The sequence below is a fragment of the Suricata suricatta genome, chromosome 9 (genome assembly GCF_006229205.1).
Source record: "Suricata suricatta isolate VVHF042 chromosome 9, meerkat_22Aug2017_6uvM2_HiC, whole genome shotgun sequence".
Classification (NCBI taxonomy): domain Eukaryota; kingdom Metazoa; phylum Chordata; class Mammalia; order Carnivora; family Herpestidae; genus Suricata; species Suricata suricatta.
The window spans coordinates 134,633,630-134,644,835 of NC_043708.1; the positions used below are offsets into that span (position 1 = coordinate 134,633,630).

Consider the following 11,206-nt stretch of genomic DNA (forward strand, 5'->3'; position numbering starts at 1 on the left):
CCGCCAGTTGACCGTGGCGCGGTTGCGGATGTTCTGGGCGCGGCTGGCGTAGTTGAGGGTGTTGAGAGTCTCGTCGAAGTCGGAGGAGGAGGGGCTGACGCAGGCGATCATCAGCGTCTTGGCGTTCCCGCCCAGCGAGTCTTTGAGGATCCTGAGCACGCCGGGTGGGGCGCGTCAGCGGCGCCGGGGCGCCCGCCCCCTCCCCGGACCCCGATTCTGACACCTCGGCCCAGAGGGGCCCCATGCCCTCCTCGCCTCCCGCCGCCCCCCCCGACCCCCCAGCGGCCGGAGAGGGGCCCTCACCGGGTGATCTTGGAGTCGCGGTAGGGGATGTGGCTGCCGCGGCGCTGGGGGTCGCCCAGGGCGCTGATGACGTTGCCCAGCGCCAGGAGGCTGCTGTTGATCTGGATGCTCTCCTTGAGCCGCTCGCCCGTGCTGCCCGTCTTGAGCACCCGCTCCGAGCCCGCCAGGTCCACGAAGTGGAACTTGGAGACCAGCAGCTGGCCGGCGGGGGGTCGGGGCAGGCGGCTGGGGGCGCGCCCCCGCTGCTCCAGGGTCACGGTGAAGACGGTGTGCGAGCGGCTGGACAGGCGGTTGAGGTGTGTGGCCCCCGTGTGGCGCGCCGCGTTGCCCATCTCCAGCAGGCTCAGCACCTCGTCCAGGCCCTCCACGGCCACCTCCTTCACGCCGCACAGCACTGAGGGCATGGGAAGCTGTGAGCCCAGGGCAGCGGCAGCCCGGGAGGGGCCAGCCAGGAGGGCAGGCGGAGCAGGCTCGCCCTCTCCAACTCCTCCTTCCCCATGCCCGATGGGCGGGGGTGGGGAAGGGCCCTGCTGATCCGGGCTCGGCCCGAGGGGCTCCAGCTTGCCCCGGGCCCACTCAATGCCTTGCACACTGGGTACAGAAGTATATACTGAACTCGGTGGAGACAGGACCTTCCAGAGTTTGGGTTTCCGGTTTAGGAGGTACCCCTCCGGGACAGGTGAGCCACCCCTCAGCAGGTGAAGCCTCGTCAAGCCACGCGCCCCGCTCCCAGCCAGCGGAGGCCCCAGGCATTCCTCACCAACATTTCCGCGGTCATCCTCCCGAAGCTGGATGTCCCGGCTAGCGGTGCCCGCCTCCAGCAGGTCCCGGAACTCCTCCTTATACACTTCCAGGTAGGACACGTGCACCAGGCAGTCCAGCAGGTCGTTCTCATCGATAAGCTTGAAGGCTTCGGCCATGGCCCGCGGGATGACGCCCTGCTCGTCCTCGTGAAGGGAGGCTGTGGGGACACCACAGAGCCTCCTGCCACCAGGCTTTCCGCGGACATGGCTCAAGGCCCTAAGACCCCAGCCATCAGCTGGAGGACAGGGCTCCAGCATGGATGTAGTAGCAGAAGCCAGAAAGGCTGGATACCTGAGCCAGGCCATGCTCCAGAGTGGTCAGGCAGAAATACAGAATTTCAGGGGTGGAAGCAACCTCTCAAGGTTCAGCCGACCCCTTTCATGATGTAACAAGCATCCCCTCCACTACATCCCTGCCAGATCATCGGAGACCGTTGGCTTGATTACGCCCCCGGGTCAGGGAGCTCATTACTACAGTCTAGGCTGTTATCTAAAAGACCTCCTAAATTTATCCCAAGGAAATAGTAAGACGGTGTTCAGAACAGCATGCTTCATAACTTCAAAAGAATGCAAACATCCTAAGTGTCCCTCCTTAGATCCAATAGGGGATCCAGTTAAATAAATTACCTTATATACACAACGGAATGCCAAGCCACCATTAAAAATTTAGCCTGGAGGGATGCTTGGGTGGCTTAGTCGGTCGAGTGTCCAACTTCAGCTCAGGTCATGATCTCTTGTGGGTTCAAGCCCCACGACAGGCTCTGTGCTGACAGCTCGGAGCCTGGGGCCTGCTTCGGATTCTGTGTCTCCCTCTCTCTCTGCCCCTCCCCTGCTCACACTCTGTCTCACACTCTCAAGAATAAACATTAAAAAATTTTGTTCATTAGCTTGAATATTTAATAATGTAAAGACATGTATATGATATATTGTTAAGAAAAAACAGGATATAAAAGAATGGGTACAATATAATCCCTTTTTTTAAAAGGTAAAATAATTTTCTCAAAGAAACGAATGGTAACAGGGTGAGTCATTTCTGAAAAGCAAGTACCAAACGCTTGTGTTTTTCTGTATTTTCCTAATTTTCTAGGACACACATGTATATACTCTTATAACCTAAGAGAGAGAACGTTTGTGCTACTTAATATAGGGCAGGTCCTTCATGTGGCCCAAGTATCTCTTCCAAAAATCTGTTCCAGAGGCTCACTGAGCTGCCTGCCCCCTTGCCAGGCAGCAGCCAATGCTCAGCTCTTCCAGAACAATCCCCCTTCCAACTACTCAGATAGAACACAGGTCCCTGACCTGTGGCCGCCATCCTGACAACCTCCAGACACCAGCCAACTTGCCTTCCCCCGCCCCGAGGTCGCCAGAACCACAGTGTGACTCCATCTCTGTGGAGACAAAACGGCTGTGACATCAAGGACTTTTCCTCTCCACCTGGGCAGCATGGCCACTCCCACCCTGGGCTGTGGATCTGATTGGGAACCCTGGCCGCCTTCGTCGGGAATGGCAGCAGGAACACAGGGGCAGAGGTTGGGGACACTCCACAAGAGCACGGGGCCCTAGGCAGGGTCACTCACCCACACTGGCCTCCCCCATGGTGTACGTCTTCCCAGAGCCTGTCTGGCCATAGGCAAAGACCGTGGCGTTGAAGCCCTCAAAGAAAGCCTCGAGGAGGGGCTGCACGCAGGCCTGGTACACGGCCTCCTGCCCCGCGTCCTCATCCAGCACCACGTGGAAGTCAAAGTGGCGGTCTCGACCGAGGGTGACGCGGCTGTGCCCCGGCTCCACCCTCAGGCAGCTCTGGTGCCCGTGCAGCAGCTCCTTGGGCAGCAGCGGGCGGACCCTGAGGGCCACCCTCACCGGGGCCTCCTCGGCCCCCGGCAGCCTCTGGGCCTCCAGCCCCATGCCAAGGGAGGGCAGCTCCCGGTCCTGTAGAGAGAGGAAGAGGCCATCAGCACCTGCACTTCTGGGGCCTTCTCTCCCGACCTTGGAGAGAAGGAAGGGAGGGTGCCTGGTGTCCGAATACTGCAAGGGCCACACACGGGCCTACACGGTAACACTGTGCGGCTCCCATACTGGCAAAATAAGACCCTAACTCCTCCACTTGACTCCCGAGGCCTTCCGCGTTCCAGCTACACCCTTCCCCTGTGACCCCATCCCCTAGAACACACACACACACACGCCCACGTGCATGCACACACGCACGCATACACATCACTACCACCACCACCACATTAGGGAGCTCCTTCCTCCAATACCCACCTGACTTCAAAAGAGTCAGATCCTTCGAGACCAAACTCCCACCACCAAATCTGCCAATTCCACCTCCTGAATATCTCTCAAGCGCACCTGCTTCTCCCCATCTTCTTGCCAAAGCCCCGGTTCCCGGCCGCTGACATCGAAACAGGATGACATTTACCAGCTCCCTCACTGTTCTGCGCTGCCCCCCCTCCCTCCGTGCCCTCCACCACAGCCACCAGGGGCATCTTTCAAAACTGCGAGAGGCTCCCCACTGCCCCTGATATTCAAAACCTCAACAGCCCTGCCTACCTTGTCTGCTCACCTCCTGCACCCCACCTCTGCTCACCTTTCTCTGCCTGCGACACACTCCATGTTGCCCAAGGCTCCTCATCTGTCTGGTCCTGGGAGCCAGGGAAGAGACTGTGCTCCATGTCTGCACCCCTGCACTCCCACAACGCCCAGTGATGCTCCCACCGGCCACCGGCCGCTCTGTTGCAGTCGGAGCTGGGAGGCAGGGACCCTTCGGCCTCCCTTCCGACTGGACCTCCACCGCCCAGCACAAGGTCGGACGTTTAGTAGCTGCCCAACAGTGATGATGAAACCGCATCCAAAAACTCTCCCCCGTCCCCATTCTCTTCTTATCACGGTCCACACCGCCTCCTACCCACCAGGCCCACAGCACTTGGTTTGTTCCTACTGAACTTGTAACGGTTGGTTCTTTCCTTCACGCAATCCTCCAGTCCCTGCTGGGTGCCGGGCCCTGCGGACACATTGGTAACTACCGCACAGTACAGTGGGCGCCTTGGCGCGCCCGGCACCCCAAGCTCTTCCAGCGCTCGGGGCACAGTACTCCGCGCACCCAAGGCGCCCAGACAACTTCACGGGTGCGGTCGGGCGCGGGAGGAGGCGGGCACGCGGCAGGAGCTCCCGGAGTTTGAAAAAGTGATTACAAACGCGGACTCGACTCTCACAGCTTCTGCGCTCGCTCCTCCCGGCCAGGCCCGGGATGCTGGCCTCAGGCCCCCGACTTAGGGATTGGGGTGCTCCCGCCCGCTCTGAGAGGGGCCTCCAGGAGGCTGGCATGCAAAGATCTGGGCTCCTCGTGGAGCATGGTGGGGTCAGAGCTCCCCAAGTGCCGGCTCCCGCTGCCACCCGGAGCAGGCCTGCGCAGGGAGGGGGCGAGCGCGCGCTTTCCCCCACCCCACCCCTCCTCAACCTCCACCCTTCCCGGGCGCACACCCACCTACTCGGGTGGGAGCACAGTCCCCCAGCGGTGTAGTCAGATTCCGAGCCTCCACGCGGCGCGCTCCGATGCCGTCATCGGGACCCCCGCCCCCCAAAACATCCCGCCCCTCACCCGCAACTCCGCCCGCCAGGGCGCTCGGGGGCGGAGGCGTGAGCCGGGCGGCGCCGCGGAGTCGGTCCGCAGACAGGGCGGGGTCGCGGCTGGAGTGGGCGGGGATTGGGGGGGGGGGGCTGCGTAAGGGAGCGGGCGGGGACTGGGCGGGGACTGGGCGGGGCCTTCTGCGAGGGAGTGGGCGGGGAAGTTGTGGGGGGCGGGGGGGGGGGCGCGGGCCAGTCTGGATGCCCGCGCCACTCTGTTACCAGCGCAGACTTGCGGAATTCTGAGGTCCCAGCGACCAGCAAGGCCGGCTTGATTCTCCGAGCTGGAGAAGCCCACCTGCTCAGGGAGCGGGGTCCCTAAATCTTACAATGCAAGTTGCAACAGGTGAGAAGATGAAAACTAACTGGCAGACTTTTTCGCTCCGCGAGGGGAGAGCGCATTTTCCAACCCTAACCTTCTGAGTAACAGTGGACTAAAGATAAGCTACTATTTGTCCATGAATTAATTCGTTCGGGTGCAGACCTTCTCTCCTCCCGCCACGACTACCCCTCCATCCCCGCCCTGCAGACGCCCCCTGAAAGCTCAGCAAATCTCTCCCTTCCCCATCCTGGGGAAGCCTCCGCCCTGCTTTTCTCCCTGATTTCACCACCCCTTCTAAAGCTGAGAAGGACCCATCCCCCTTGACATGTTCGAGGTTGGGCTCCACCCTGTATGAACGGGCCCCCTGCACTCACACTAGAAAGAGTGGCTGGGCCCCTTCTCTGCCAAGACCCAGAGTGACTCCGGCAAGGGGTGGATGGGTGAAGCCGCCAGGGAGCTGCTATTCTGCCTTCTAGCATGCCGGACAGAGAGCAGGATGGAGCTGCCCCGGGGAGCCTCCCCCAGGACAGGCCCCGACAAGGCCTGGCCCCACCCAGCTGGCTTACAAGCCCCCAGCTGACAATGAGCAGGGGAACCGCTGGTCCGCTGGCCGCCTGCACGGCTCCCAGCCGCGGGTGCTGGATGGACAGCGGCCCCTGAAAGGGGCTCCTACGGGGTGAGGTTCGCTGTGGGCTCTTAGCCGACCTCTCCAGTTAGGGAGGTTATGCTGGGGGAACAGCTGGTCAGAACCTTGCGGAGGGTTTATCCATCCTGCATCTACCTGGGCAGGGGCTCCCCAGGGCTCTGCCCCCAAACATCACTTCCAGTGTGCCTCCCACTGTCCACCCCGTCACTCAAGCCGTCCTTGTCTCCCCCTCTTCTCCTGTCCACCACTGAGCCCTTACTTCCCCTCCTGCGTAGCTTCCAGTCCAGGGAAAGCTCTTTATCCTATATGCCCTGCCCCTGCCCCTCGCTCCCCACTCCACCCCAGCCACTGCTCTCTCATCTGGACCCCTGCAGAGCCTCCTCACCAGTCTCCCTCCTGTCTCTGTAACACATGCCAATTAAAATAATACTAATAGGGGCCCCTGGGTTCAGCATCTGACTTCGGCTCAGGTCATGATCCCACAGTTTGTGAGTTCAAGCCCTGTGTGGGGCTCTGTACTGACAGCTCAGAGCTGGGAGACTGCTTCGGATTCTGTGACTCCCTCTCTGTGCCCCTCCCCTCACTCATTCTCTGTCTGTGTCTCAAAAACATGAATAAACATTTTTAAATGTTTTAAATAAACATTTAAACATTTTTTGAATAATAATAGAATGCAAAATATGAAGGAGGCAGGCAAGAACAATGTCTCAGAGGGTACCCTTCCAACTCCTATTCTCTATGTGTCTGAGTCCATTCAGGCTAATAGAACAAAATGCCCCAAACTGGACAGCTTATAAACGGCAAACATTTGTCTCTCAAGTGCTGGGGGCTGGGAGGTCCAGGATCATGGCATTGGCAGATTTGGCGTCAGATGCGGGCCCGCTTCTTGGAGGCCCCACATCTGTCCTCACATGGCAGAAGAGACTGGCTCTCTGCGGTGTCTCCTCTAAGGACATTGACCCCATCCACAGGGGCCCCACTTTCATGACCTGCTCACCTCCCAAAGGCCCCACCTTCAAAACCATCACCTTGAGGGACAGGATTTCAATGCAAGAACTGCGGGTGAACACACACATTCCGACAATAGCCCTACGAATACAAGCACGTACTTCTGCATTACACACACACGTGTGATACACATACTAACGTTTGTCCACCTCACCTGCTCGACCGAGAGGTCCTTGAAAGGAGCGTGCCTTATTTACCCCTGTGCCTCTTGTCCTCGGCCCCAGGCCCGCCGTCTCTGTGGAAGTTTGTGGTAACCATTATTGAAGAAAGGAGGGAAGACCTGTTTGCATTAGCAGAAATATGGGTCGCAGTGGCTCGTGTTTTCCTACTGCGGGCGCAAAGTGGCAGCGTGGGGCAGAGGGCGTGTCTGGAGAATAAAGGCGCATCCTCTTGATGGCATTTGATGCTTGAGAAGCCAAGTCCCCCATCTGCATGCCAGGCAATCCTGTGCTCAGCCCAGAGTCCCTGCTTTGGTCATCTCTGCTTTCCACTCTCAGTCCCAACCCCCACCCCTGCCAAAAGAAACCCAGTGGAAATGCCTACCTCCCCACATCAAAAAAAAAAAAAACAAAAAAAAACCCAACACTTCTTCAGTTCTAAGTCTCGCGTTTTTCTCACATTTTAACATTTGTGAAATCGAGTTGCATCTGTAGTCACTGCCGAGGGAAACTTGGCAGCAGGAGAGGTGCGGGGGTGTCCACGTGCCACCTCAAGGAGGTCTTCACCTCTGTGACCTCTGGTGGATGGATTGCATTGGGAGCGTCATGCGTGATTGACTTTTAATTAAAATCCAGAAACGTATCTGTCACTTTAAATGTCATTAGAAAAATGGAACTCTGATGTAGCAATCAAATGGAATTTCTTATGTCTACAGAACATTGTCTCTCAGAGGTACACAGTGTAATTAAAGGGCCGGAGAAACTGCCAAGTCTCTCCGGATAGACCTGTATTAGGAAGCCCCTCAACCTTAAGGAACACAAGCCACAACTTGACGTGGCTTGAACAATAAGGCCGTTCGTTACCTCAGCTGAGAGACAGATGAGAGTGGGGAGGGCTGTGGGGCAGGCTGAGTTCCGTGGCAATGTGACAAAGGACCTAGCTTGTCCCTTTGTCTGGCCATCATCGCCTTCAACCGTAAAACATTCAGAGGAGGAAGAGAGCGCTGTATCATGAGGCACGCTCTTTGGATCAAGGGAGCTGTTCCTAGGAGCCCAAAGGGCATCCTCACAGCTCATGTGCTGAACAGCTTAGGGCTGCCCCCTGGAAGTAACCACCGGCAAAAGGGCTGACTGACTATGATGGATTAGAATGTGCACGTGAGTGTGCCTGGTGTCAGAAAGTGTGAGGGTCCCATCATTTTATGTATCAACTTGACTGGGCCATGGGATGCCCAGATATTTGATCAAGCATTATTTAAGATGATTTTGTGAGAGCGTTTTTGAGTGAGATTAACATATAAATTGGTGATCTTTGAGGAAAGCAGATTGCCCTCCCCAGTGTGGGTGGGCCTGGTCCAATCAGGTGAAGGGCTGACCCTGTCCCAAATAAGTTTTCCTGCCTGACTTTCCTTGCAAGGAGACTTTGGCTTTTATCCTGCCTTCAGACTCAAGCTGAGTTCTTGGGCTGCCAGCTTTTTGGACTGGTCTAGAATTACACCATCGGTTCTCCCGGTTCTCAGGCCTTTGGGCTTGCACCTGAGCAAACCATTGGCTCTCTTGGGTCTCCAGCTTGCTCACTCACCCTGCAGGTCTTAGGACGCACTAGCTTCCATGACTGTGTGAGTTAATTCCTTGTAATGACACACACTCTCTCTCTCTGTATATACTCCTCCCATTGGTATATATTTGTAAATATACCAGCAGACCTGTTGCGTCTGTTTTTTTGGAGCGCTCTCAGACAGGAAGTCACCTGCTTCCACATCCCAGATTTTTCAAAGATAAAGAGAGGCTGGTCAACGTATCATGAAGGTCCTTCATTCAAGTACCAGGCTTCTATCCGTCAGAAGCAGCCAGAAGCTGTGGCACTTTCTGCGATATAGAATTCAAAATATAGTTCAACCTATGCGATAATGCGATAAAAATGCAAGCATTTGGGAAAAGCTGTGAAACCCCTGTATTCTCTGATTTGCTGTAGGATTACATTGTTGGTCCTGAATATTCTAAAGCAGCTGGGGCCCTGAGCCGAAATGATATGACAAAGCCTGTTACCACAGTGGTCAAAACAATTCATTTAGGGGCACCTGGGGGGCTCAGTCAGTTGGGTGTTCAACTTCGGCTCTGGTCATGACCTTGCGGTCTGTGAGCCTCGAGTCCTGCGTTGGGCTCTGTGCTGACAGCGTGGGGCCAGCTTCAGATCCTCTGTCCCGCCCTCTCTCGCTGTCCCTCTCCTACTTGCTGTCTGTCTGTCTCCCTCTCTCTCCTCTCAAAAATAATCATTAAAAAAAAAAGATTCACTCAGTCTCTGAATGTGAAGAAGTTGGAGACTGAACTTGGACCTTGATGCACATAAATGTAACAAAGGTTGGTAATGATTGGTGAAATCTCATGTTTCAGAGAAGGAGGTTTATAATTATAAGAATAGTTATTGGGGCGCCTGGGTGGCTCAGTCGGTTAAGCGTCCAACTTCAGCTCAGGTCATGATCTCACAGTTCGTGGGTTCGAGCCCTGCGTTGGGCTTTGTGCTGACAGCTCAGAGCCTGGAGCTGCTTCGGATTCTGTGTCTCCCTCTCTCTGCCCCTCCCCCACTCACACTCCCTCTCAAAAATGAATAAATGTTTAAAAAAATAATTTATAAAAAGAATAATTATTAAGCTTAGGGGTGCCTGCTTGCTCAGTCGGTTAAGCATCTGACTCCAACTTCTGCTCAGGTCATGATCTCACAGTTCATGGGTTTGAGCCCCGCGTTGGGCTCTGTGCTGACAGCTCAGAGTCTGGAGCCTGCTTCGGATCCTATGTCTCCCTCTCTCTTTGCCCCTCCCTTGCTTGTGCTCTGTCTCTCTCAAAAATAAATAAACATAAAAAAATTACTTTAAATAAAATACAATTAAAACTGATGTTACAATAAAAACTTGAGAGAATTTTGTGATGTTAGAGTTCACTGGAACCATCAATGTGAATTCATGACTTTGGAAAGATATACGTTTTTTCTAGCTCTGACTAGTGGATATGCAATGTTTTTTGTTTCTTTCTTTGTTTGTTTTTGTCTATCACCCATATGCACATGGAACAATTAGATATTTGTGCCCCGGCGTCCAAACTGTGGGCTCTGTCATGAGTTCCTATTCAAAGTAGCTGATTCTACGTGTTGGGTCAAGACCTGGGATAATTTTTTGTGATCAGAAAATTCAGATGCTTTTAAAATGTCTGCTGCACACCTGTAAGGAAAAGGGTCCCAACTAATGGGGCCAAATTACGACAATCTGAACATCAAAAGAGCAGAGAATGATTACAGTTACTTGAAACAAGTCAAGTCCATGAAAATTTCTTTCGTGGAATTTGACCAGCTGGCTCTGCTATTTAAATGGAAAAGCAAAGAGCCAGAAGTTGTAAAGACATTCCTGGAGAAGGGCTACGGGTGGGGTGGGGGGCGCCTGGCCAGCCAGGTATGAAAACATATTTTAAACTCCTGTAATTCAGTCGATGTGCTCATCCCACAGGAATAGACGAACGGGCTGTGCTTGGAAACCTGATCTGTGACTGGGCTGGAAGGTGGATGGGTGAACGGAAGCGCGACCAGTCTGTAAGTGACCCAGAACGGGGTCTCTTAGGCCTACCTGGGTACAGAAAACGCCATTCAAGTTCAGACATCAGCAGATCCGAAGCTCCCGGCTGACTTCCGAGGGGCTCTCTTGACCTTCTCACAGTGTGCGCTTCCACTGAGGAGAAACTAAAACTTCAAGACATTCGGAGACATATCCAGGACCATCAGTTATCCATGTGGACCCCTACCTCCATCATACAGAAAAATTAATTAAACATAAAAAGCAGAACTATGGAAATGTTCAAAGAAAATACAGGGGAGTATCTTCATGACTTCGTTGCAGGGAAGAACTTGTAACACATAACTCCAAATCCCAAAACATAAAGGAAAAGAATTTAGCAACGCCACTCAGTCATACTCTCTAAGAAACTCATAAGAATGTTCACTGCCAAAATTATGGAATAGCAGAAATACGGAGGGGCCTCTAGCTGACTCACTCAGCACGGCACGTGACTCTTAGATCCCAGAGGCATGAGTTCAAGCCCCCCGTTGGGCAGGGAGCCTACTTCAAAAAAAGAATATGGAAATAAGCCAAATGTCTGTTGACGGGAGAGTGGTGAGGCACACCCCCACCCACCCCCACCCCTGGGGATCCGGTTCCCATCCTTTTAAGGCCTCTGATTTTTAATTAGACGCATAGCCTCTCTGAATAAAGACTGTATTTCTCAGCCTCCTTTTCGGCTAGATGTGGCCCTGTGACTATGTTTTGTTCGGTTTCTCATAAGCCTAAGTATTGTGTAT

At 54.6% G+C, this 11,206-nt stretch overlaps 1 protein-coding gene across 1 annotated transcript in view; it reads right to left on the reverse strand.

The window, feature by feature from the left end:
• The window catches only part of KIF7 (kinesin family member 7), a 35,987-nt gene extending 31,308 nt beyond the window's left edge, over positions 1-4,679 (reverse strand). Inside the window, exons 1-5 of the mRNA XM_029952296.1 lie at positions 4,591-4,679; positions 2,684-3,035; positions 1,064-1,264; positions 304-697; positions 5-151 (exon numbers count right to left, since the gene is read on the reverse strand). Coding sequence (XP_029808156.1) covers positions 5-151; positions 304-697; positions 1,064-1,264; positions 2,684-3,011 — 1,070 coding nt within the window. The 5' untranslated portion in view covers positions 3,012-3,035; positions 4,591-4,679. The remainder of the gene's footprint in view (positions 1-4; positions 152-303; positions 698-1,063; positions 1,265-2,683; positions 3,036-4,590) is intronic.
• Positions 4,680-11,206: the final 6,527 nt, after the last annotated feature.